General features: G+C 50.5%; 1 protein-coding gene across 2 annotated transcripts in view; it reads right to left on the bottom strand.

Moving 5' to 3' along the window:
• Positions 1 to 1,254: 1,254 nt before the first annotated feature.
• Positions 1,255 to 27,889, bottom strand: part of PTGIS (prostaglandin I2 synthase) — a 40,416-nt gene continuing 13,781 nt past the window's right edge. Inside the window, exons 5-10 of one of the 2 annotated variants that reach the window (XM_053890155.1) lie at positions 26,214 to 26,365; positions 18,498 to 18,679; positions 10,113 to 10,281; positions 8,936 to 9,117; positions 7,118 to 7,269; positions 1,255 to 4,648 (exon numbers count right to left, since the gene is read on the bottom strand). In XM_053890155.1, the coding sequence (XP_053746130.1) occupies positions 4,504 to 4,648; positions 7,118 to 7,269; positions 8,936 to 9,117; positions 10,113 to 10,281; positions 18,498 to 18,679; positions 26,214 to 26,365 (982 nt within the window). In that variant the 3' untranslated portion in view covers positions 1,255 to 4,503. Of the gene's footprint in view, positions 4,649 to 4,677; positions 6,313 to 7,117; positions 7,270 to 8,935; positions 9,118 to 10,112; positions 10,282 to 18,497; positions 18,680 to 26,213; positions 26,366 to 27,889 lie in introns of those variants that run through there. The other variant, XM_053890154.1, reaches the window with a different exon arrangement.

The raw sequence follows: 27,889 nt of genomic DNA, 5'->3' as shown, positions 1-27,889 counted from the left end.
TGACAACCCCGAGAGAAGGAGGAAGGAGGAACTTCTCCCACACTTCTGAAGCTCTCCACAGACTTTCCTGATCATCTCATTGGCCTGTACTGGGTCCCATGACAACTGGTAGCCCAATCACTGACTAGAGGGGCCTGATACCTGTATTTGGCTCAGCTCCAGATCCTGATTTGGAGGTTGGACCTATCTTCTCTGAGCACATGGCTCCCTGATATGTGAAGGAAACCAGGGTTCTTTCACAGGGATATTTGGGGTTTGGCCCTTGGCCAACCCATCAGTATTTCTCCACCAGTGGTCAGCCCGCAGAACCCCTGAAATAAAGCCATACAGACAGCCCATTCTTCACAAGGATCCAGATGCCCCAAGGGCTCCCTTCTCAGGTTTGCCTAATGTAGGAACACCTGCCTTGTCTTTCCCAGGCCACGCAGGCCACACTGGGGTCCTCGGGGAGGTCCCAGGGCAAGCGGATAGCCCCCCACCTTCTCCCCCCACTTGGCACCCTCTTCCCCACACACGCAGATGACGGAGTGACCAGAAGGGCCTGGTGATGGCGTAGCTGTGCCTCCACCGCTGGGGTCCCATATCTGCGTGCAAGGGAGAGAAACGTCTGTGTTGAATGTAAACATTTTATGTGCAAAGTGTTGCTGTCTTACTTGAGAGGTCTATCCGAGCCAAGTTCAATCCCACCGAACCTGCCTCCATTCCCCCTCGAGGATGAGGAACCCGATGTGAGGGACATTTGCCTCCAGAAATTATTTTTTACTCAAAGATTTGAGAGGGAAAAAAAACAACCTTCTCTTTTTTATCTTTCCCAGATCTAATTCATTTCCCCGTCTTCTTTATTATATTAAGACAAGTGCATAGATTATGGTGAAGGAGAGAGAACCTCCAGTGAATTTTTAAGAGATTTTTTTTCTGCTTGTCTTACTTCGGGTTGTGAGCCCCCATCTTCTGCCATCGGGAGGATTGCTGATAGAGGGATCCTGAACACGGTCTCAGGAGGCAGAGAGGCCTATGCTCAACTCTTGCGGCTACTAATTAGCCACGTGGCAAGCCCCTTCACCTCTCCAACAGCCAGTTTCTTCATCTACAGAAACGGAGAAAATAATATATGCAGGGCAGCTGGAGGTGGGGCTGGATTCTAAAGGCCCTGTCCCAAAGCTGGCACCCAGTAGGTGTCTGTTCTCTCTTCCCAGAAACCAACCTTGCCATTCCGGACACGGCCGACGCTCCACCTAAATCACACTGAGGCAGTTCGACAAACAAGGATGATTTAATACATTTCAGCACATTTCTGTTCAACAATATTATATGAAAATAGAACTCTTTATTACAACAGCAAGGCATAATAATCACGGCTACTCCCGAAACACGGTGTCTATCAAAAAACGAAAACAAACGGGTGGGGTGTCCCCAGCTCACTGCGAGCAGGGCTGGCTGGTGGCAGGAGAAGACCCTGGATGGGGCTCAGGCACACACCCTGCCCCCTTCACCTGTGACTGTTAAGGAGAAAGTCTCGGGTGATGCTGGCCTGGCTCTAACACCCCTGGACCGCCTCCTTGTCTCATTTTGTAACAGAGAAGAGACAGACCTCGGGCTCTGAGCCTTGGCGACACGGCACGGAGGCCCTCCCACCCCGGCAAATTTATATTTCACAGCCATTTTCTATTTTTGGCAGTGAGAGATACACGTTGTCCGTTACTGGCAGTGATGGAATAACGTTCCCTTTTAAGCAAATTTAAGTGTAAAAAATGAGTCTGTTTCAAGGAGAATATCTGGTAAACAGCAATACAAAATATAGCACACACACAAAAAAAATGACAATGGGAAGGAAACACTTCATTAGGTCAACCTAAGAGCATTTAAAAAAATGTTTATTTATCTTGAAAGAGAGAGAGGGAAAGGGAGCGTGTGTGAGTTGGGGAGGGGCAGAGAGTGAGGGGGGGGACAGAGGATCCAAAGCTGGCTCTGCACTGATGCGGGGCTTGAACCCACGACGCGCGAGATCATGACCCGAGCCGAAGTCGGACACTTAACCGACTGAGCCACCCAGGTGCCCCAACCTAAGAGCATTTCTAACATGTGTCCTGCAAGTTTGTGATTCTAAAGCAAAATATGAAGAAATACAACGATGTCCGGGTACGTTCCTAACTGACCTGTGGCAAGGAGCGAACACACTCACCTTTCCCTCTTTTCACTGTACCTTATGTTTACATTGATTTCTTTTTAAAGAACGGGAAAAAAGGGGAAAAGAATAAAGATTAAAACAAAGGAGGATTTAAAGCATCATCTCTCAAGCTCTACTCCAATATCTCTGGTACCAGCTGGGGCTACCTGGTGGGAGACCCATCTCTTCCTAATGACTGTGGCTCCAAGGAGGTGCCACCTTGAAAAGCAACTGGCCTTTTGGGGACATGGGTGAGGATCTAGTCCCGGGGACCACGCAGCCCTGATCTGTGGGGAGTCATCGGGGCTTTTCCCCAGCGCACCAGGGCACAGCCCTGCACGAGAGATCTTCCTGCAGCTACTTCTGCCAGCCTTCTTCCTTCCCTTCCAAGCCAGGAGGAGGCAGCTACAGTTGCCATGGAAACCGGCACCGTCCTCCCACAGAAGGCTGCCAACCCTGATTTCCTGCGGAGTTAAGAAGCAGGTGGCAGCAGGGGTCACCCAGGCGTGAAGATGGGTTTCCCTGGGGATATCCTGCCTCCTGCCAATCACAGTGTCTGTCTGGGAATCCTGGGGGTGCCTGGAGGCTGAGGGCCAGGGAAGCCCCCAAGCCCCTGGAACGTTTGGAGGCCTCAGGTCCTCTCCTCCCTCTAGCCAGAGCTACGGGGACTGAGCTGTACGTACATGTGTGTGTGTGTGTGTCTTGTGCGATGCTAAACAGGACTGCCCCTCCACCACCCGCCTGGAGCCCAAGGAACACAGAGCTACCCACCCAGCATTTGCTACTGGGACACGAATTCTGCCAAATCCTACCAAGTCACGGCACCTCCCTGAGCGCCCTTCCTCATCCATAAAGAAGCCATAACCGTCCTCTCTTCACAGAGATGTCGTAAGAAGTAGGAATACTGCATCTACCTGTCACAGGCATTTAGAGGGTCCTCGGTAAACAGGACCTAATGTTAATAATAATACTTAACATCACAAGAAAGGTTTCCAGGCAGTTTTTCTCTTTGATCTGTCCCCCCCACCCCCGACCACAAAGCTGACGCAAAAGCAAGTTTTCATCCTTGATCTGTTTGTACGAGGGGGGGTGCACCCAGGTCAGGTGGACCATGGGTCTGAGGACCAATTAGTAGGTTGTTACCACTTCCTACAGTATCACTTCTAAGAGTTGGAAGAGGGCTCTCAAACTGGAATGCCTCCAAGGGCCTGGGGGTACTGGGAATGGAGAAGCAGAAAAATCTCCACGTGGAAACCCAGCGAGCCAGAATGCACGTGCCCTGGATAAGGGAGGTGGCTGTACCTCAGCTCTGGCCAATAGCCGCCCTTGGGAATATGGGCCCAGTGTGGCCAGGCTGGCCATGTTTTCGAAAGAAGCTGGACACTTTAAACAGACTCTCCCAAAGAGGACACGGTAACAGCTAATGTACTTTTTCGACGTCTGGGCCACACAAAACAGGTCTGCCACTGGAGCGTGCAGGAGCTGGCGGTTCCAGGCTAGGGGTGTAGCAAACCAACACCTCCTTTTCTGACTCCACCAGCCCAGGGAGCCCTGGCTGGTTCCTTCCAACGGGGCCAGCCTGCTGGGGCTGTCTTCCTCATTCCCTACTGGAGTCTGGACACTGGGAAAGCTCTCCCATCTGGAGCCCATACGTCTAGGACAGAGCACAGAGCCCAGTCTTTGGGAGGTGTGCATGTTCTGTGCCTTGAATATTCGCCTTTGGGAAACCCTTCTTGAATTTTCTCAAGCATTGGTGTGAATGGAGAGATTAAGGCAAGTGTGGCAAATGGGGCCCGTGGGTAAGCAGACAATTAAGGGACTCCTTTGGCTTAGGCTAGTTTAATGGTAATTTGGGGACAGAGCCTGTATCAATGGACACATGGCTAGGCCCTGATTGGCCTTTTTATGGCCAGCATCTGCTTTGACAGGCTAAGGCCTGGACCACATCACTGTCGAGGACCTGGCCCCTTGGGGAGCGGGGGCATGGCAGACCAGTCAAGACTCCTCTGCTTCTGCCCTGTGGGTCCCAGCTTTTGTGGATATCAGGAGGTGGGGGGAAGGGCAAGGTGAGTCGGGAGAGAAAGAGACTCCTTTTGAAACTCGACCAGAACAGCAAACCATTCACAGAGCTTCTGGTGTCCCTTTTCCATTCACCCCCTCTCAGCTTTCCTTCGTTCCCCTCCCCTGGACATAGCCTTCCAAGGAAGAATCAGGAAAGTGGTCATGCGGGCACCGTTGAGTGTTCAAAGCTCCTGCACCCAGGGGAAATGCAGACACAGAAAGCCGAGTGATGGGGGGGGGGGGCAGGCTGGGTGGAGGCAAGTGCACGGCAGAGCTCACGGCCGGACGCGGTAACGGACAGGCACGTCGTGTTCCGGCTGCATCAGCCCAAAGCCGTACCTGCTGAGGTCAAACTCGGGGATCTCCACGTCTGGGTTGATCAGCTCCAGGTCAAAGTACACCAGCACAAGGAACACGAATCTGCAGAGAGATGGTGTTGCAGGTGGAAGAGTTGGGGGTCTCCTCTGGAATAAGGCAGGGGGGCAACGGCTTCCTCCTGAGTCTGACCCCAGCTCTCGCTTTGGGAAAAGTGGGAGGAGAGCAAAAGAGCACAGGTGCTTCCTGCCCAAAGTCCGTGAGCTCGTTCACCCCTGCCAGCCCCTGGGGTAGGAGGCCCGCCGGCCAGTTCTGCTGACAGGCGGTGACCAGAAATGACAAATGTCGATTCCACGCCAAAGACTGCTCAGCCAACACGAGACTGTAGGCATTTCTCTGCCTGATGGCTGCATGTGCCTTGTGTTGGGGTGATGGGGCGGGGAGATAGAAAGAGCTTGGCCCTGAGTCTCTGTGTGGAGGGGAGGGACCCCCAAACCTACAACCTACTTTGTATGAGTAGGAACTACACCTCTGTTGTGACAGGCCAGAGACTTGGGGGTCGCTTATTACAGCAGCAGAGTCTGACTCCTCCTGACTCAGGGACCCTTTCTGACTCTCCTGCCCGCCCCTTGTCCTCTCCCCACCCCTTGTCCCCACGCAACTCCTGGAGCCCTCGCTGTCTGCTCTGGTCAGGGCTGCTGCTAAACCAGAGGCTGCCTTTGTGAGCTTAGGGAAAGGTACCCCGCCCCCAAGGCCTCTTACTGCCGTCTCTGGGGAACCTCCTGACAAGCATACGAGCCGGGGGCAGGGTGTAATCGTGTGCCGGTAAGTGTGGAGGCAGCCCTACCTGATGTGAACTGGCCCCAGCCCACCTGCCTTAGCTCACTTCCTGTGTCAGTGGGGTCAGGACTGGATCTTCCACTGCTCAGTGTCCCTTCACCACCCCCACCGAGACCCAGGTGCCAGTGTGGGACTGAGGACGCTTTAACTTCACTGAATGGAGAGGAGGGAAGGCGAGGACAGAGCCAAGTCCACGCCCCAGGCAGCAGAGCTGGATGAACTCAACTCTGCCTCTTAAGTTTCCTCCCCACCCTGGGCCTCGGTTTCCCTGTCTGGTCAAAGAAGGCCCAAGAGGTGGGACGAGCCCCTCCCAGCTCTGAAGCTGTAGGATGCTAGAGATCAAGGTTGTATCGGGCAGGGAGCTCTGTGCTGACACCTGGATTTGGATCCTGGCACCTCCCCTCACCAGGTCCATGATCACGGTGGCAAATGATCTGACCTCTAGTTACTATCAGGCTGACCCCTGCCTAGCGGGGGTGCATGGCAGTGAAGGGAGATAAAAATAACAACAAATTAGCTAATTTACTGAAACCCTAGGTGCAAGGCACCGTGCTAAGCATTTAGTATGCATGATCTCTTTTTATCTGTCCAGAAACTTTCCGAGGTAACAACTACAGTCAGTTCCGCTACACTTTTGAACACCTGAGTCTGTTCCAACCTGATGGATACATTGGGACACCAAGGGGGCCTCATGCTAATTCCTCATTTGCTTATGGTTTCGTGTGGGAGAGGCACAAGGAGAAAGCACGTAACACGTGTGAGCCTGTACGACCATCTCTCCCCCGGGGTTCTTATCTTGCATGTGTTACTTCACGAGGGTTTTTTTGACTGTCGGATCCCCGGCCCCATTTTTCCCACAATCCCTGTTGATTTTATTGTGTGGCTTCACGGGGGTGTGAGTTTTACGAAAGTGCATGAAGCAGAACTTACTGCCGAGAAAACCAAGACCAAGAGGTTAATGCAACGTGCCCACCCACCTAGCATAACTCTTGCACGTTAGTAATAGTAATGTGAGCAATTGTAATAATGACTAACACTTATTAAATGCCTACAATGAGCCAGGCAGTGGGGTAAGTACTTTGGAAGACCCAGTTCCTAGATTCTGACACCACTGGGGACACAGCAGGATTAGGACCCCCGCCTTGAACAGTTGAGGAAACAGGCACAGAAGGTCACCCAGCTTACGATTACACAGGGCCAGGACAGGACAGGGCAGATGTCATAACCCTGTCTGTGGTCCGGAAGCCAAGGCTCTTGGGATCCAGGGAAGAGAGTTTATAAGGCACTCTGGCCCACAGGCGTTGAAATAACCAAGAGGGAACAATGACGTTCGGCCAGTTCCTGCTGAGAGGGTTCTGAACACGCACAGCAGCTGTGGATAGCAATGGTCAGCAGCACAGAACGTCCAGTGTTTGGTATTCTGGGAGTTTGGTATTTGGACACCAGGCTTGCAGGGAAGAGCTCATTGCCAGATCTGATGATTTCAAAAGAGATCAGAAATCTGGCTTTTTATGCCTGATCTTCTGATTCTTAAAAAGTTAGCACACATTTTTAAAAACACAAATAAATAGATCTGTGGGCAGGAGAAGGCTCATGGGCTGTGTGGAGCCTCTGCCCATTCTCCTGGCTGAGAACCCTTGGTCTCCGGAGAGGAGGGCGTGTGCCAACCAGCTGGAGCAGGAGCCTCCCCCTCCAACCCCAGGCCCGCACCCCGTGCCACCGCCCCACACTCACTGTTTGATGCTGCTGATGGCATAAGCCTTCCCCAGGCACTGGTTGTGCCCAGCGCCCCACGGCATGCTGTAGTGTTTCAGTCGCTTCCCGTCCTTGTAAAAGTCTTTCTTCTCTGACCCATCTGAGTTCAGGAATCGGTTATACTTAAACACCTGAAATAGAAAGGAGGTCCATTTCTGGCTCCACCCCCCACAACACGCATGCGGGGAGAAAACTGTGCGAGGGTGTTCATCGAAGTCTTGTTTACAAGAGGGAAAAACTGAAAGCAACGTAAAGGCCAATCAACAGGGCAGTGGTTAAAAAATTACCACAGCTTAGGGCGCCTGCGTGGCTCAGTCGGTTGAGCATCCAACTTTGGCTCAGGTCACGATCTCACGGTCCGTGAGTTCGAGCCCTGCATCGGGCTCTGTGCTGACAGCTCAGAGCCTGGAGCCTGTTTCAGATTCTGTGTCTCCCTCTCTTGTTCTGCCCCTCCCTGGCTCACGGAGTGAGTGTGTCTCTCTCACTCTCTCAAAAATAAATAAACATAAAAAAAATTTTTTTTAGGGGCGCCTGGGTGGCTCAGTCGGTTGAGCGGCCAACTTCAGCTCAGGTCATGATCTCACGGTCTGTGAGTTCAAGCCCCGTATCGGGCTCTGTGCTGACAGCTCAAAGCCTGGAGCCTGTTTCAGATTCTGTGTCTCCCTCTCTGACCCTCCCCCATTCACGCTCTGTCTCTCTCTGTCTCAAAAATAAATAAACGTTAAAAAAAAATTTTTTTTTTAATTTTTTTTAATTACCTCAGCTTTTTAGAAAGGTAGGCTTGGTCTGTGTGTGCTCACACAGAAAGGGTTCTTTAGACTGGTTGAGTTAAAAAGGCAAGTTTCAGAATAGCATGTATTGTGTTATCCTGTTCACACACCTATTTATTCATACGTGTGTCAGCGTGGTATGTGTGTCTGTAAAGGCATAAAAATAATTTAAAGGATACACTCCAAACCATTGTTAGGGAACTCTGTATAAGCGGAGGGTAAAGGCAGCAAAGAAAAGTTTTTACTTTTAAACATATGTGTCTGCATATTTCTACTTTACAAGTATATATTACTTTGGCAGGGTAAAATTTAAAATTATTTTTAGAGGTGCCTGGCTGGCTCAGAAGGTAGAGCATGCAACTCTTGATCTCAGGGTCATGAGTTCGAGCCCCTCACTGGGCATAGAGATTACTTAAACAAAATTATTTTTTAAAAAGAGGATGTCAATTTCCTTTGGTTACATTGTAGGGTAAGGCGAAGACAGTGTCTGAGAACAGGGCTTGGCACAGAGGAGGAGCTGAATGAAAGATGGGCGGAAGGACACGTAAAAGGACCAGGGGATGCAGAGATGGAAGACTGAGTGGGTAGGTGGATGGATGGATGGAAGGAAGGAAGGGTATGTGGATGGATGTACAGCACAGGGCCTGGCTCATGGTAAGCACCCAAATCTGTTAGAAATTATAAAAGTTTGACCCATCTATCTCAAAGTCCGAGGAGAGAGAAAAGTGTTGAGAAGCTGACATAACATTCTGAAAACAGGAAAATTGCTCAGCTATCACTTACAAAGCATTCCATGCATGCCAGGCACTGTGAAGCCCTTTCTTACACGCTCTCCTTTAATTTTCCTGACAACCCAATGAGGCAGGTGCTATCATGAGGTCCATTTCACAGGCGAGAGACACAGAGAGGTGAAGTAATCTGGGCATGGTCACACAGCAAACAAAGAGCAGAGCTGGGCTGCCACTCAGATCCGGCTAGTCCCAAAGCCACTGATTTTTTTCCCCACAGTCCCTGGTATGCAACTTACCTCTGGGTCTGTGTAGATTTCCGGGTCTTTCTGGGGACTCAGGAAGGGAAAGAGGAGGAGGCGGTCTCCACGTCGCAGGCTGAATTCCCGCCCATCTGCCATGGGCATGGCCAGGTCCACCATGACCTCCCGGGTAATGAAGGGCGCAGCAGTGAGCCTGAGGCTCTCACTAAGCACGCTGTCTGCATGGGCAGGTACCAGGAAGGGTCAGCAGCTGTCCTCTCACACACGCAAATGCCACCCCCAGCCCTCATTTTACAGAGGAAGGTGGGCAGGCTCAGAGAGGGTGCATAACTTGCCCCCCATCACACAGAGGAGCCAAAAAAGGCCAACTGATGAGATATGATTACTATGGTCCTCAGATATTGGATGTGAGGGTTCGGGTCTGACTCTAGAAGCTGTGAAGGACTGTGGGAGCCAGGGAGATATCAGGGGAGACTGGGGAGAGCAGGGCCATCAATGTCGGTTGTTTCTGTTTGACCAGCTTACACTCCCCATCTGGAAACAGTTCCCTGATCTTCTTCTGGAGACCACTCCTCTCCCGCTGTCAGAGGTTGGGCTGTTGACTTCACTCCCAATTCCATGGGCTGTGTGTGATTGACCAATCAGAGCATTTCAACCCTCTGAACCTGTCACTGGTTCAAGATGGGCATGTGACTCAAAGAGAGCCAATGAGACACAATCCTGGGACTTTGGGTAGGAACATCTCAGAGAAGCACCCCCTCGTAGGACTGACAGTATGCCCAGTCCTGGATACCAGTCCAGAACTGGTGGCCATCCTGCTGACCTGAGACTGGAGCCAACCCAGCAGGGCAGGGCCCAGAGAGGGACAGACTGAGTCCTAATGATGTTGTTAAAGCACCTGGGTCTACCTGTGCCTGAAGTTAGCTGTCCTCTGGACTTCTGAGTTAATGCCCTCAAAGAAAGTCCTTTGTCTGCTTCAGCCAGTTTAAGTTAGGTGTTTTGCCATTTGCAACCAAAAATCTACAGAGACCATGAGTCCTGGGCAGCTGAGTGAGGGGCACAGAGATACCAGGTCTAAGAAGATAGGAGGTCTTGGGAGACCCTAGGTCAGAGGACACTGATGGACTCTGGATGATGGGAGTCCATGTTGGGAAGGGCTTAGGGGGCCCACGATGACCCAGTCTTGGGGGCTAATCTGGAGGGTCTGTCTCACCAAGCACAGGCATGCTGTCCAAAAGCTTCTGGGGGAGGGTGGTCATTTGCGAAACAGTCTGTTCTGTTCTGGAGAGGAGCTGCTCAAGCTCTCCACGGACAGCAGCCAGGGCCTCAGGATTCTTGAGGAGGAAGAGCAGAAGCCAGAAGGCAGCAGGACCCATGTTGCCCTGCAAGGAGAAGGAGCCCCTGTTATACCATCAACAGGGCAAACCTGGGGTGAGAGCTGACTGGCCCGTGCCACAGCCACAGCCCTGGCCAAGGCACAGGGGTCAGTAGGCCTGGGTTCCCATGCCTGCCAAACATCTAGGCATGACTCATATTTATCTTCAGCTCAGGACACGGCCCAAATATGCTCTGGGGCTTTGGTGTAGCCCAATGCCTACACTCAGGGCTATTCTTGGCATCCCTGACCTTGAGCAAAATCCCTGAGCTGAGCTCACACAGGTGATCTTCATAGCTAATCAGCAAAGAAGTGTCAGTAGTAGGAACAAGGTGTATCAGTTAAGATTATTGTTAACATCTAGGACGACCGAATCCTTAGCCCTGGTTCTCCACCCTTCCCTGTATCCGTGCCCCTTGTCACGGACTTTGCTCTGCCTCCCATTTCAGAGGCAGAGTGTATTTCCCCAGCCCCCTGAATCTGGGCTCCGCTGTGTGACCTGTTTTGACCAACAGAATCGATCAGAACTGACCGAGCAGCAGCTCTGAGCACGGGCCTTAAGAGACCTTGTCTGTTTCCACTTGCCCGATGGCTTGCTGGTCCCACGAGGAGGATGAGACACACGTGGGACAGAGCCGGCCGTCCAGCTAAGCCTCGTCCAGAGCGGCTGACTCCCAGCAGACCACAGATGTGGGAGTTAAATAAATACCCATCAGTGTGTGCCACCAAATTTTTGTGGTTTGTTGTCACACAACAATAGCAACTGATGTAATGCCCGGGTATCTACTTTCAAATATTTGCACATTGTGTGTGTATGTTGCGAAGAAGCGATAATCAATGATGACCATGAAAGCTAGTAATTTCTTGAACAAAAATTACGTAGAAGTTCTCAATAGTTCAGTAATTAGGAAAATGGATAAAATCTCTTGCTCTAGGGGCACCCGGCTGGCTCGGTTGGAGGAGCATGTGACTCTTGATTTCGGGGTTGTGAGTGTGAGCCCCAGGTTGGGTATAGAGATTACCTGAATAAATAAAAAACTACAAAAAATATTTTTAAATTTCTTGTTCCAAGACTTCAGCCTTAGCTGAACACTTTAATATTCAGGTATTTCCTGCAGCTGAAATATGTGTGGGGTACCCCAAAATAAGCTCCAGGCATGGGTGGCATACCAACTAACCTTGATACGGGGGACGACTTTTGGCTGTCATCCCATCTTGATGATAGTCATTAAACGCCGTATTTCCCCAGTAATTCTATTACAGACATAATTGCACACGGACAAAAGGACATTTGCACAAGGATATGGATCACAGTGCTGATGTAACAGCAAAAGATTGGAAGCAAAGCCGGTCTATCAATAGATCAATGAGATAGACGATGATCCCTCCATAGAACGATGATACAGGAAGTCGTTAAAAGGCAGCTGGCTCTGTGTGTACCAATGGGACAGTAGCCAAGATGCCCTGAGGCACAGGGGGACGCAGAACCGGGATTCACTGTGCTCCCATTTGCAGGTTTGAAGAGGGATCCCATGAGGAAGCACAGACCATCCCTACAAGGAGCCTCTGGGACCGAAGCGGGAGGGGCGGGGGGGGGGGGGGAGGGGGGGGAGTGGCAGGTACTGATTCTCACTACATATGCCCTTTTACACTGTTTGAATTTTTTTAATGGATGCAGTACTTTTAAGCCAAAGAAAAGTGGGGTGATTTTTATAATGATTTGCAATGACATGGAGAAATGCTTGTGACATGATATTACGTAAAATTAAAACTTGGGTTTTAAAAACTGCATGATCTTGGTGGCTCAGCTGGTTAAGCGTCTGACTCTTGATTTCAGCTCAGGTCATGATCTCATGGTTTGTGAGATCGAGCCCCGAATCGGGCTCTGCGCTGACAGTGCAGAGACTGCTTGGGGTTCTCTCTCTCCCTCTCTCCATCTCTGCCCCTTCCCTGCTTGCATGCACTCTCTCTCTCTCTCTCTCTCAAAAAAAAAACAAAACAAAAAAAAACCAAAAAAAAACAAAAAAAAAACCTAAATAACAACAAAAAACTCCATGATCTTAATCACAGAAATGTACAGAAAAAGGCAGAAAACAAATGGACCAAAGCATCAATGATGGTGAAACAGATTTTCTGGGTTTTTTTTTCTTTAGCTGCTGTGAATTCAGCACCAAGGAAGTGCCATTGTTCCCTCATTCAATTCTCCCTTCAAGCAGGTACCATTATCACCCATTTCACTGAAAAGGCCAACTAAGCACTCCCCAGTCCCAGCGCACAGCAGGAGTTCAATGGTATTTGTGGAAGAAACCTCTATGTCCAAGGCAGCCTGGGAGGTGGGCTGGCAGAACCCTGGACTGGACCAGGCAGAGTTGGGTTTACAACCCAGCTCCCCGCTTTCTGTGACTCTGGACAAGTCACTTCCCACTCTGGGTCTCAAAACCTCCATCCTGGTTAAGTGGGGGTAACATAAGCCATCTCCGCCTGCTGGGCACAGAGTAGGTGCTCAGAAGTGGTCTTCCCTCCCAGCACCCCTCCTCTCCTCCCCTACCCCGTTTGAGAACGAGGTGGGGCCTTGGACTCTGAGATTTCCTCTGGCACCTCAGGTCCTACAGAGACAAGCAAGGTCACTTGCTGTCCATCACTTAAACAGCCAGGGGGCTGTAGGTGATAAATAATTCAGCCTTGGGTGAAGCCAGGGCCAAGGCCATTTTGTCTTGCCTGGACAGTCTGATGGGGGCCACCGCTCATTAATCACAAAGAATGAGGGGAGCATGAGGCTGCTCAGCGATCTCTGCCTTCCAGAAAAAACCGTGGCAAGTTAGGGAGGCGGCAAAGACTGCCTTCCACTCACTGCACAGACGTGTGAGTGTGCACGTGTATGTGATCACACCTCTACCAGAGATCTTGAACTCACTACCCTGGAAGTCGAGCTGTCTCCCATAGGGCCCCGCCTCCATTTACCCAGGAGAATGCGTCCCGTCTAGCCTCATTCCCCACCCCTGCAGACAAAGTCCATTCACCCAGGAGCGCCTGTCCTCTGCTCTACCTTTCCTGTGAATGGCAGCAGCTGACCTCCAGGGGGCGCTCAAAGTGCACCGGACACCGCACTGGGATCCTGTGCTCCACTTTGTGGCCACCTCACCACACAGCCAGGAGGAGTGGGGGACACGTGCACCCTGCCTGCCCTGCTTCCACTCCCTTGCCTGTGGATAGCAGCACCCCATTTTCCTTCGAAGAAGTACGTCCTACTCCACTCTGGGCATCTGGGGCTGAGCCACACCCTCCAGACCTCAGGTGTGGCCTCGCTACCCGGGCTGGGCCACTCGGTGATATACTCAGAGGGGACGTGTGACTCGGGCTGGGCCAATGAGCCTCAGACCTGGGATTTGTGGGAGAATCCATGGGAAGGAGAAGCCCTCCTCCACGGCGGGGGGCTGCCCAGCTGCCAGGAGCTGCTGGCACCCTTCGCGGCCACCCTCTGGGGCAGCCCGTCTGGGCCTGGAGCCACCAGAGAAGAAAGCAGAGCTGAGGGATGGGAGGTCACAGGTGATATCTCTTTTCATTTTTTGTGATTAAAAAAAAAATCTGTTGTTTTTAGGGTCGACACGGTCGCCCCTCCCCCCGCCTAATGCCTCAGAGCTGGGAGGGAAGCCTGGGCCGCCGTGGGCCTGCCAGGCAGGGCTTCGTGAACGCCTCGCTCTGCCCACCTCACCCCGTCAGAGCCAGCCCCTTCCCTGACCTGGGCGGCCCTCTACCCCCGGGGGCTGGAGCCTCTGGTCTCCACTCTGATCTGACGATAGCAGCCAAACTACCATCTGGCCACCTCTCAGAACTTTCTGCAGCTGGCCTCTGGGTGGCCCCCTCCCGGTTCCCCTCCCACAGCCCCCGGACCACTCCTCCTCGGTTTTCATGCAGACTCCTCTCCGCCTTCCTGATCCCCACAGCTGGAGAGGCCAGGTGGGTGCCCTCTCCATCCCCCTGAGCCCCTGCGGTCTCCAGACCAGTGGCTGCCCAAACCACCACCACACCAACACCTCCCAAGGGCACATCTCCCTCCTGGACCTCAGCCCTGAATTCCATATTCTTCTTCACTCCAGCTGTGTCCCCCACCCCCTACCCAGTTCTCTGTTTCAAACTCACACACCCAAAACCAACCCTCTGATTCTCTCCCCGCACGCCTGCCCTGTTCACCATCTCGCTCATCAGTTAACAGCATCTTTGTCCTTCCTGTTGCTCAGGCCAAAACCTGGAGACATCGCTGTTGGTACCTTCTCTCAATGTCCCGTCCAACAGCAAATCCTGTTGGCTCTACCCAGAAATGTGTCCAGAATGCACTCACTCCCTCTCTTGGCCTCAGCACCTGCCCTGGTCCATCACCATCCTCTCTTGCCTGGACATTGCAGTGGCCTCATCTCTGGTCTCCCTGCCTCCACTTTCCCCCCCTACAGCCGATTCTCAGTGACGTAGCCAGAATAATCCCTCTAAAGCAGATGGCAGGCTGTGTTGCTCCTCTGTTCAGAGTCCCCAAAGAGGGGGTATAGCTCAGTGGTAGAGCATTTGACTGCAGAGTCCCCAAAGAATTCCTTTCTCAGAGGAAAAGCCAAAGTCCTCCCCAAAGCCCACAGGGCCCCGCTGCCTCTCTATCACATCACCCTGATCCCCACCTCAGGGCCTTTGCACTTGCTGTGCCCCTGTTTGGATGCCCTCATCCTATGTATCTATATGGCTCCCTCCCTCACTTTATATTCTGCTCAGATGTCACCTTCCTGGTGAGGGCTTCCTTGGCCACCCTACATAAAGTAGCCCTCCCCACCCCCTCCCCCACTTTATCGGTTCTCTACAGAACTTGACTATGTTTACCTTGGCTATATTTCATACGCTGACTTGTTTACCAAGTGTCTTCTCCCAGAATGTCAGCTCCGTAAGGGCAGGGGTCTTTGGTCTGCTCACTGCTGTATCCCCGGCTTCTAGAATGGTGCCCAGCACACAGTGGCCATTCACTAAATAATTGTTGAACACGTCTAGTGAGCTCTAGTCACCTGCCCGGTACAATTGCAGGTTTGCCATCATCGCTTTCTCCCATCCTCACCACAGCGCCTTGAGGACGGACTGACTGCCACCTTCACTTTACAGCTGAGTAAACTGAGGCACCAAGAACATAAGTGACTGGTTTGCCAGGGAGTGGCAAAGTCAGGATTCAAATCCAGGCAGGTGGGTCACAGAGCCTGTGCCCAACACCATGGGGCTTCTCAGCATCTTGGCCTTGCTCTTAAGACTCGAGCCCTCGGGCCGCCTGGGTGGCTCAGTCCGTTGAGCGTCCGACTTCGGCCCAGGTCATGATCTCATGGCCCGTGAGTTCGAGCCCCGTGTCGGCCTCTGTGCTGACAGCTCGGATCCTGGATGGAGCCTGGATGGAGCCTGCTTCAGATTCTGTGTCCCTCTCTCTCTCCACCCCACCCCTGCTTGTACTCTGTCTCTCCCTGTCTTTCAAAAATGAATAAACATTAAAAAAATAAAAAAAATAAAAAGACTCAAGCTCTCGAAGTGTCTTGTCACCTGCCTGAATTCTGCACACTGTCAACAACGCAGAGTCAGAGGATGTCCTGTCCCCAAGCCCTGCTCAGTTCTCCTGGCCCCACCAAAGGCTGTTCCCCAGACTCTCTGCCACTCAAGCCCCCAAGCCAGCATCTAGTTCTGCTGACAGAGGTCATTCTGCAAGGGATTCTGGGGGCGGTTGGGAGCTCCAAGTCTCTACCCATAAATATGTTATTAAGCACTAATGGGGCCCCAACTGCTGATTAAACCCAGCCCTTGCCCCTTGCCAGCCTTTGCCTGCAAGGACAGTTAATGGCTCTGAGAGAAAACTAAAAATAAGCTGCAAGTCGATGGGAAGGGAATTACCCAGAAATGTCAGTCTGTGCAGCTGTCACTGCTGAGGAGGGGCCAAGAGAAGGTGCAGGGCTCTGGGGTCCAGGAGAGGACAGGAACCAGGCCTCGAGAGGTAGCATCCTCAGCCCTGCTTTCTCTCACCCCAGTATCTGGTCCATTACCATACCCACTGGCGCTGGCTTCTCTGTTTCCAGAATTTCCTCATCACCTCCATGGCCACCACCTGGTCCTACCGCCACTGTCTCATTGGTGTCCTTACTTCTGCCTTTGCTCCTGAGATCCTTTCTCTGCTCTGCTTAGAACATTCCCAGGGCTCCCACCTCAGCCACAGAAAAACCCCAAATTCTTATTTACTGGGACCCACATGCCATCCATGGTCTCTTCCCTCATTCCTACCCCTCCTCACTCTGCTTCAGCCACACTCAACTCCTTCCTAGTGTCCAAACACTGGGTATGATGCAACCCCAGGGCCTTTGCACTTTCTGTTTCCCCTACTCGGAATGCTCTATTCCCACATCTCTCCCAAGCCCCCAACTTCAGCTCTTTCTTATCAGCCAAACCTCTCCTTCTCAGAGAGTCCTCCTCAACCACCTTGATGACAACAGACCCCCAGGATCTCTCTATTCCTGACTCCATTTTACATCCTGTATATATCCACATCTAAATTCACCCTGTACAGGGTGCCTGGGTGGCTCAGTTGGTTAAGCGTCTGATTCTTGATTTTGACTCAGGTCATGATCTCACCAGTCTCCTTGTTGACAGCACAGAGCCTGCTTGGGATTCATTCACTCATTCTCTCTCTCTCCCCGACTCCCTCCCTCTCTGCCCCTGCCCCACTTGTGCAGGTGCACACACACTTTCTCTCTTTCTCAAAATAAATAAACTTAAAAATAAAATAAAATAAAATAAAATAAAATAAAATAAAATAAAATAAAATAAATAAAATAAAATAAAATAAAATCACCCTGTATGCACTTCCTTGACTGTCTGCACCAAGCTAAAACATAAGCAACAAAAGCAGATCTTTGAGGTCTAGGTAAGTACTCAACGGAACTTTTAAATAATTCTTCAAAATGACTGTTCTGCATACTTCAAAAATGTCAAGGTCATGAAAAACAATGAAAGGCACAGAAACTGTTCCACATTAAAGAAAACTCAAAAGACAGAATGACTAAAGGCACAGTGGGATCCTGGATTGGATGTCGGACCAAGATGAGCCATAAAGGACATTGTTGGGACAAGTGGCAAGACTGAATCGGGACTATTAGATAATGATCCTGAATCTGGGTTAATTGTCCTGAATGGGATCCTCATACTGGGTCATGTAAGGGAAACTTCTTGCTCTTAGGAATATACACTGAAGTAATTAGGGATAAAGAGTCATGATGTCTGCTACTTGTCTGCAAACGACTCAGTAAAATAACCCCAGTAGGAGATAGGGAGGAGGAGGAGGAGGGGAGGGGGAGAAGGCACATGTGATAAAATGTTAAAAATTGGGAACTCAAGGTGAACTGTGTATGTTTATTAAACTATTCACACAGCTTTTCTCTTTTTTTATTTTTTATTAATTTTTTTATTATTATTTTTAAAAATATTTTTAACGTTTATTTATTTTTGAGACAGAGAGACAGAGCATGAATGGGGGAGGATCAGAGAGAGAGGGAGACACGGAATCCGAAACAGGCTCCAGGCTCTGAGCTGTCAGCACAGAGCCCGACGCGGGGCTCGAACTCACGGACCTAAGTTTGTTCGATGAGCGAGATCATGACCTGAGCTGAAGTCAGAGGCTAAATCGACAGAACCACCCAGGCACCTTCTCTTTTTTTTTAACGTTTATTTATTTTTGAGAGAGAAAGAGAGACAGAGCATGAGTGGGGGAGGGGCAGAGAGAGAGGGAGACACAGAATCCGAAGCAGGCTCTCCAGGCTCTGAGCTGTCAGCACAGAGCCCGACGCGGGGCTCGAACTCAAGAACCGTGAGGTCATGACCTGAGCCAAAGTCAGTTGCTCAACCGACTGAGCCACCCAGGCGCCCTAACACACAGCTTTTCTCTAAGTTTGACATTTTTCCAAATTAAAATAAATTAACACTGAATGAATGATCCCATTCCCGATACCGTCTGATGGTTAAGGAAGTCCGGGAACTGGGGCAGACAGCTGGGTATGTTCACATACCCACACCCACGCTCATGTGGAGAAAACACTCGCAGATGCACACACCCACGCACGCACACTCCTATGCACACTCACACGTGTGCCTGCGTGTGCCCGATGGCACACACAGAGACACATGGACTCACACGCACAACCACACCCGTGTGCACCATCCACCCACCTGTGTGGCCCAGAGCTGCAGCACCAGGGCCCGGGCCTGCATGTCCTCGGGCACCCCTATCTCCTCCAGGTACAGCAGGTAACTCCCCAGCCACTTGCTCCGATGGGCCCGAGCAGCAAGTCTGGCTGGGGACAGCAGCTTCCACAGGTGACCTTTGACTCTGCACACGCGGTCCTTATCCCCTACAGGGACAGAGCACAGGGGGGCGGGGGTTACGGATCCACCCAGGGCCCAAGGCCACCCAGCCCCAATGTCCCGTGAGGCCAAGGCTCTTCTGGGTGTCACTCCTCGGGGTGGGGAAAGAGAACCCAAGAAAGGCCTTTAAATGCCAACTTGTTATTATCTGTCTCACCCCAGTGGCCAGGAGTGAGGGGTCCTGTCTCGCTCACCTCTGTGAGCTCTGTCTCCAGCACCTGGCCCGCAGGAGGTGCTCTGTTAATACGCATTAAATGAACGGTGTTTCTTACACAGCAGGGGAAGGAACAGGGAACGCCGAGCCCCATTCTCCCTTCCCAGGGTCCCATCCCAAAGCAACGCCAGCCGTGTGCACAAGGAGACGACATGAGCCGACTCGCACAGCTCCGTTCAGGAGACGTGGGAAATGACCTAACTGCTATCGAGAGGGGAAAGATGGGTCTAGGGTCTCAAACTCAACTACCTCCAGGGAAGGCAGGTAAAGTAAATGAAGGAGGAGGGCCAGGACGGGGCCATGGGGAACAGGAGGGTCGGGGTGACCACCAGCCTGGCAGAGGAACTTGGCCCAGCACGGCCAGGGAGCCTGAGTCTTCCCATGTGCTTTAAGGCCGGCATCTGGGCAAGAAATGTTCGTCACTGTGCAGGCCACAAAAGCCTCTCTGAAGGGCAGCTCTGGCCCACGGATTACCAGTTCACAGGCACCATGAAGTAAACAACAGGGTGTTAGGCTCTGGGGCACCACAGGCGGTGGAAACCGAGGTATGGATCCAGATGGGCCGAGCCGGGCAGACTGTTGAGGGCACAAAGCCAGGTGCTTATCATTCACACACTGTGTTCACACTGCAGGACGATGCTGTATTTACAGATGTACGTGCAAATAAGAGAGTTGGTTCTTCCGAAATCACCCCTTGGAAAAGTGGGTGTCACTCTGGATGGTTACAAAATTCCCAAGGACTAGAGGTGCTCTCACCGGCTTTTTGGAACCACGAAGCAGTGTTTCAGGAAGACCCATCCACCCAATGGTTCTAGACTGGGTTGCATATTACAGGGTATTCGAAAGGGTGGAAAATGTAGGGTAAACTTATATTAAAATATACATATATTTTAAGCATATTATATTTTCAAATAATATGCTCCATATGCTTTTTTTCAACCTCCGGACCTTTTCAGGTGATATACTTCTCAATTTAATATTTTTTAATGTTTATTTATTTTCGAGAGAGACAGAGCATGAGTGGGGGAGGGGGAGAGAGAGAGAGAGAGGAAGACACAGAATCTGAAGCAGGCTCCAGGCTCTGAGCTGTCAGCACGGAGCCCCACGCAGGGCTTGAACTCACAACCTGTTAGATCATGACCTGACCGAAACCAAGAGTTGGACGTTTAACCGAGAGAGCCACCCGGGTGCCCCTGTACTTCTCGATTTAAAGCAATGAGCCCACTGTTCATCTGAAATACATTATCTTCCTATGTCTCTCAACTTTTGGGGCACTGGAGAATCGCCCAGAAGCTTTAACTCTCTGGATGCCCAGGTCCCACTGCAGACCAATCTTGTCAGAATCTTGGGGGCATGGGACCTGGGCATGTGGAGGTTTTCAACAAGTGAGTGGAGGCTAAAGGAAGTGCTAAAGGCCCTCGGTTGATGCTCATGCTGGATTTGTAAGAGTTAGCTGATGAAATAGCTAAAGAAGCGAGCAAAGAAATTTAACACAGATTTGGAAATGACTGGGATTCTTTGAGCTCTGACAGCACAATTACACACCTTGAATATCACTGTCAACACAGCTTCTAAGGATGACTTTAAAAAGTAACACAGTATGAAAAGACAATGAGCAGGATGAGAGAAAATATTTGCAAATCATAGATCTGGTAAGGGTCTAGGATCCAAAATATGTAAAGAACTCTTGCAATTCGACAACAACAAAAACCCACCCCACCTCACAACTCCTCAGTTTTCAAACCTGTAAACTGGGATAACAGAAGTACCCACACAAAGGGTTGTGCAGAAATTGAATGTGTTAACTTAGAAAACAGAGAGTGATTCCATGGAGAATATATTCATGTATTGTTTCTATACTTAGGAAATAATAATAATATGTGAAATAAAGAACACACAGTTGGCAGCCAGAGACCCTGGTAGAAATCCTAGCTCTGTCCCTTCCTAGAAAGGTCATCTTTTGCAAAGATTTTGGATCTCCGAGCCTCGACCTCCCCATCTGTAAAATGGGGGCAACCGAGCTCATGGGATCACTAGGAGGATATAAAAACACAGAACACACTTGGTACTGGTAGGGGCCTAGCATGTCATGCTTGCTACATTCTTGCCATTATTCTTAAGTATTCTTTATCAGCCCCAGTGTAATGACTCAGTGCTGTGAATCAGAACTCCCAGGCCTGTGTAACTAGTAATTGCATTGCAGGTTCAAATTCCAGACCTCCCATGCTGTGTGGCCTTGGCCAAGGCCCTGTCCACCACTGGGTCTCAGTCTTCCCATCTGTAAAACGAGGGGCCCAGAGTTGAGTACCTCTCAAGTTTTTCCTCAGAAGCCCCTCTGAGCCCTAGAAACCTGGGCAGAGTCCAGAGAGGGACATATCTTTAAAGTCCTGTGTTTTCGGGTTCGAGCCCCACCTCGGGCTCTTGTGCTGACAGCTCTGAACTAGGAGCCTGCTTCGGATTCTGTGTCTCCCTCTCTCTGCCCCTCCTCCACTCGCACTCTGTCTCTGTCTCAAAAATAAACATTAAAAAAAAAATTTAAAGTCCTGTCTTTTCCCTATAAAATGCATTAGATTTTTGCATTAGACTCTGTGATTCCTTCTTTTTCCTTTCTTTCTTTCTTTCTTTCTTTCTTTCTTTCTTTCTTTCTTTCTTTCTTTCTCTTTCATGTTTACTTTTGAGAGAGAGGGGGAGAACATGAGCAAAGGAGGAGCAGAGGGAGAGGAGGACAAAGGATCTGAAGTGGGTTCTGTACCAACAGCATAGAGCCCAATCACAGAGTCAGATGCAGGGCTCGATCCCACGAACTGCGAGATCATGACCTGGGCTGAAATCAACAATCAGACACCCAACCAACCAGGCCACCCAGGCACCCCTAGACTCTGTCATTCTTTATTATAAGGATGCTTTTCTTCCCAAAACAATATTCAAAGAAAACACGCCCCTCCCAAATAATTTAGTAAAACGAATGTTGCAGAAAGCAGTGTATTTAGCTTGGGGCTCTATCTGCCCCCAATTCCCTCCTATATGAGAAGCACCAGACTCTGTGATCTAAGCATCCCCCAAAGGGTCAATTTTCTTTTAAAATATGTTTATACATTTGTTTTAAATGGTGCTTTTAGATGTTTATTTATTTATTTGGAGAGACAGAGAGTGAGAGCAGGGGAGGGGCAGAGAGAGAGGGAGAGAGAGAGAATCCCAAGCAGGCTTTGCACTGTCAGCATAGAGCCCAACGTGGGGCTCAATCTCATGAACCATGAGATCATGACCTGAGCCAAGATCAACAACAGTCAGACACTTAACCAACTGAGCCACCCAGGTGCCCCAAAATGTTTATAATTTTAATAGTGGAGGAGAAATAATGTATCCATGTGGCAAAAAAAAAAAAAAAAAAAAAAGTAAGAAAAAGAAAGAAAGCATCTCTAAGAGTTCAAACGGGCATTTCCATCCCATCTCAGCCTTCTAGGAAGCAAATGTTCCCACAGGCTTAGAAAACAAAGATGTTAACCACACTTACCGTGGTGCTCATTGCACAATATATGTAAGTCAAGTCATCATGCTGTATACCTTAAACTTACATGGTGTCGTGTGTCAATCATTTCTCAATGAAACTGGAAAAAAAATAAACTAAAAAATCCCACAATATACCCACTCTTCTCATGGTTTTGGTATATCCCGTTCTACTTGACGGTTGCTGTTTTCCTTTATGTGAATGTATAACTTATTTCATCAGTCCCCACGGGTGGACCTACAGGCTGTCTGCAGCATTTGCTATTATTATAAGCAACGGGCAATGAGGATCTTTGTGCATCTTTAGATGTGTACAAGCACTGCTGTAGGATAATTCCTAGTAGTAGAAGTTCAGGTTCGAGGGAATGAGCATTTCTGTTTTGGCAGGTTCTGCCACATCACTCTTCCAAAGAAGCTGCCCTCTTCACAAGCCCAACAAAGTCTGAGGGCAGCTGTCCATCTGTCCAGCCCCAAGATGAGAAACCTTCCCCAACACTGCCACCTGCTGCCCGCACTGGGAAATGCAGCTTTCCTATACCCAGCCCAGGGCGGCTCCCTGAATGACCCAGGGTCCCCTATAATAGCGTGGGTATGGATGGATGAATGAGCAATGGAGAAACCACTCTTTCCTGGAGAAGCAACCGATGCTGGGAGGTGCCAGGTGCTTTACACACAGGATTTTGCAATCAGACCAAGTTTTTCCTTTTGCGGGGTCTGCCTCCTAACAGTTGTGTGTCCCTGACAAATGACTTCATCTGTCTGGGCCTGGTTCCTTACTTGCAAAATGGGTATAATAATATCAACCTTCTAGCATTGATGGTTCAATAAGATCATGAATTGTCTCTAAAAGGATGATAAGAGGTAACCCGCAGAGAGGAAAAGCAAATGGCTAGTGACACACGAAAAGCTGTTCCATCACAGCGATCAGGGAAATGCCCATAAAGCCAGATGCCCTTTTTTGTCCATCAGGTTGGCAAGGTCTTAAAATCTGATAACTGTTTGTTGACAAGGCTGTGGGGAAATGCAAATTAGAACAACAAGTTACCTGCCTCTGCCCATCAGATTGGCAAACAAATGCAAAGACTGATAACATCTGGTGGGGGAATGAGCAGACTCCTTCCCTTCGGGCAGGCGTATGAATTGCTCCATGGTTTTGGAAATGATGTGGCAGCAGCTAACAAGAATTTTAATGTGTATGCCTTCTGACACGGCAAACCCACTTCCAGGAAAGTGTCGAGAGGAATAAAATCACCAGATGGTAGCAAAGATACAAATACAATGAAATACTAAAGTAGCCACACACACACACAAAAGGAAACAATTATAAGTATCCACTGGAAGGGGATGGTTGCCTCAATGCTGACATGCAAGAGCTGCAAAGATGACTCAATTCTCTGCGTGCTGATTTTATATCCTTCTACTCTGCCAGTCTTTTTCACTTGAGTTAGTTCTGTCATGGATTTCCTGGGGTTTTCCCAGCACGGTATCAGATCTTCTGCAAACAGGGATAGTCTTACATCTTCTTTACCCATTAAAAAAAATTTTTTTTAACATTTATTTGTTTTTGAGAGAGAAAGAGAGACAGAGCATGAGTGGGGGAGGGGCAGAGAGAGAGGGAGACACAGAATCCGAAGCAGGCTCTCCAGGCTCTGAGCTGTCAGCACAGAGCCCGACGCGGGGCTCGAACTCAAGAACCGTGAGGTCATGACCTGAGCTAATGTCAGACGCTTAACCCACTGAGCCACCCAGGCATCCCTTCTTTACTCATTCTTATGCCAGTAATTGATTTCTCTTATCTAATTGCATTGGCTAATACCACTAGAAGATACTTGTATTGACAGGGAAGAATACACAGCTACGTTGTTAGGTTAAACAAAAACCCAAGCTGCAGATAATAGATATAATTCCTTCTTAAAATACACCCAGTGACACCCTAGATACGTGTCTCTGTCTCCGTAAAACCGAGCATTCCTACGAAACAGTGTGAAGGGATATATGCCAGCATCTTTGCATTGTTAATCACGAGAAGGTTTCCTTCTTAAACAATCTAATGGGCTAAAGTGTGGTTTTTAAAAACTACATAAATAAAGGAAATGGGGTGATAAGCTGTTGTGAGCACTGAATGAGACCACAGTTAACCTGGTATCTGGCACCTAAAAAGTGTTCAACATGGGGCGCCTGGGTGGCTCAGTCGGTTAAGCGTCCGACTTCAGCTCAGGTCACGATCTCGCGGTCCGTGAGTTCGAGCCCCGCGTCGGGCTCTGGGCTGATGGCTCGGAGCCTGGAGCCTGCTTCCGACTCTGTGTCTCCCTCTCTCTCTGCCCCTCCCCCGTTCACGCTCTGTCTCTCTCTGTCTCAAAAGTAAATAAACGTTAAAAAAAATTTTTTTTTTAAAAAGAAAGTGTTCAACAGAGAAGTGTTTTTTCTTATTACCTCAGCCATTCCCAACAGTCACCCTGCAGGAAGATCCTATTGTTCTCCCCACTTTACAGATGAGATCGCTGAGGCACAGGGACACTATATAGGAGCCCGTAAACTACCTCAAGCCATCTGAGCGGAGCATGTATCAATCACTCCCTTCAACTGCCCCTCTGGAGAAAGGATCTGGGGTAAAAAAAAAAGACCAGTGACTTGCCCCAAATCATCAGCTCAGAAGCCCCACAGTAGGCATCTGAATCCAGATTTCGCTGCAAATGTCTGAGTCCAGGATACACACGACTTCTCAGCCTTCCTGTGCCACTTAGAATACATGCAGTTTCCCGACCTCCCTGGAGACTTGGATTCAAGTGGACCGGAGGGATCTGGGGGCTTGTATTATTAACAAGGGCCGAGAGGCTTCTTCTCACGAGAGAAGTTTGGGACACAGTGGCCAGAAGAAGAGTGCAGCCCAGTGGTTCGCATGGCCCCTGTGCACTGAATCCTGCCGGAACCTCTTTACCAACACCGAGCTCCCTCTGTAGCCACAAAAGTAAGTGGGGTGGATTTCCACAGACCCAAGCTGAAATACTCCAGATGGGGAGTTCAGGGAGAATGCTACGCGGCCGGACGGTTCCTTCAGTGTGCAAGATCAAGGCCAGAAGAGCGGACGGCTGATAACAGAGAGGTGAAGGCAGGTGTGCCATGGGAGACAGGTACAAAGAAGGTTCGCAGAAGCCCGATTCACAACAGCCCCAAACTGGGAACGACCCACACATCCCTCCACCAGGGGATGGACAGACAGACTACTCTACTGAAATGCTATGCCGTGGGGAAACAGACGACTGATACACACGGCCACCAGACAAGAGGCTGAGTGAAAGAAGCCGGGCACGAAAGGACACATGCTGCGTGATTCTATTTATGGGAAATTCGCAAACAGGTAAAACTAATCCCAGGCGACAGGAACCAATATGGCGGCTCCCTCTGCGTGGTGGGTATTGACTGGGAAGGACACGAAGTATTTAGATTCACCTCTCAGCCGTGCATTTAGGACCTGGGTGCTTTCCTGCATGAAAATCATACCTCAGCATAAAAAAGTAATGAAACCTTTAAAAATAGGAAATAATAAAAATAACGCACAACGAGGTCCCCAGGCCCCACTCTGGATGTACCGCATCTACCAGGAACCCCAGCTCGGGCCCAAGCCCTGCCTCCTACCACTGTACTCTTGCATATGCCCGGTGACAGGGATCTCACTGCTGCCCAGGGCATGAGAATGTCCTTCCGCCCATGTTGCCTGTGAGCCTTCAGCTTGAGTGTGGGCTCCCCCTCTGGGTCCCTCTGTCTGCCCCACCGCCCACCAGGGTCCCCACGGTGCTTACCCACTGACAGGGAGCCACGTGCCAGTTTGGGGAGCAGGAGGTCGAGCTGGCGGAAGGTGTGGAAGACATCGGCTGAGTGGGTGCGGTCCTGGGCCCGGCTCTCACGGGTGCGTGGCAGAGCTTCGACTCCGTACAGAGTCAGGTAGCCGGCTCTGGGGGAGGCGAATGGCGGGTCAGGGGGGTCCTCCTTGGACGCTTCTGGCCAAACCCTCCCACGGTGGCCTACAAGCTTTTCTTCATGCATACAGCTAATAACCACCTGCCTTTCCTACTTTCTGCCTGGACTGTTCTGGGCCAGGGAGTCAGCAGTGGAGAAAACAGACAAAACCCTCAGGCCCTCAGGGAGTGGACCCTCTAGTGCGGAACATAGACAACAGGCAACAGACTCAGGCGAACGAGTGATACACCAGCTGGGGCTCAGAGGTGCGGACAGACAAAGCCGGCTGGAATGTGGCGGTGAAGGGTGGGGAGGGGCTCAGAGATGCAGAGCTCATGACCTGCCCAGCCCACTGGACTAAGGCAGCAACCCCTCCTTCAGAACAGCTGAACCTCCCGGGGTCGTACATGCGTCTCTGCATCAGCACAGAAGGAATCCCACCCCACCTCCCGCCGCTCCCCAGGTCACGTAAGGCCCTGGGTCCCTCTTCTCCACACCAGTGCCCTCAGTTTCCTTAAGGCAGAGCTGGAAAGGTGTAGCTCACAAACTCGATTCATCCACCAACATGTTGTGTTTGGTTAATAGAATTTTCCTATGAACAAACTGAACAATTGGGGAACCACACAAAAGCTTAATTTCCCCCTCATCTCATCTTGAAAACGGAGAGAATTTGGGCCCCTGGGAGCCTGTGGTCCCGCCTGCCAACCCTGGACAGCAGAGGAGTCACAGCCGCTCCTTTATCCAGGAACAAGCTGAGTCAGCTGGCCCTGTGGTCTCTGGTCCCATTTGTGCTGGTTTTTTCCTTAAAGCAGAGAACCATTTCCCTGTATATATATATTTCTATGAAAAATATGCAATGAAACGAAACCACCAGAACCCCAGCAAAACCCAAGAAGGCAACGAGGTTTCACACTGTGGAAGTGAAGGCCCTTCCCAAGGCCACCTGCACTTCTAAGTGACACAGAACTTGGCGGGAGATAGAATAAATCGTCATGTGTTAACACCATGTGACCTATAGGTGGCGCCAGGAGCCATGAAGAAGAATAGGCCTGGACTAGAGCTGGGTAAAGAGAGGGCTCTCAGACTAAGTGGGGGGAGGTCAGGAAAGGCCTCTCTGAGGTGACACTTGAGATGGGAATGAAGTGAGGCAAGAGTCATGCAGACATGTAGGGAACAGCATTCTCAGGCAAGGGAACAGAAACTGCAAAGCCCTTGGGGTGGGAGTGTGCTGGGCCGGGACAGATCACGCAGGATCCTGCAGCCCGGGTTAGAACTCTGGATGGGACTCTGAGCAAGGCAGGGGTGCCATAGGACAGGTTGGGGGGCTTAAGTGGTGGCATCTCATGGTTTGGGGCTACATGAACCCGCACCTCCTGTCATCCAACCCATTCATCCCCTTCCTGTCCCAGGGGCCGCGGACGGCACCAAGAAGGCCCAAGCCCACCAAGCCAGGAAACAGGAGCTCCAGCCCAGCCAGGCCTCAGACCCTGAAGACACAGGGGTCCATTTACATCTGACC

Source organism: Panthera pardus, unplaced genomic scaffold (assembly GCF_024362965.1).
Source record: "Panthera pardus isolate Hobbes unplaced genomic scaffold, ASM2436296v1 HiC_scaffold_25, whole genome shotgun sequence".
In the NCBI taxonomy this organism is placed as follows: domain Eukaryota; kingdom Metazoa; phylum Chordata; class Mammalia; order Carnivora; family Felidae; genus Panthera; species Panthera pardus.
This window is presented reverse-complemented; position numbering and strand designations above follow the sequence as displayed.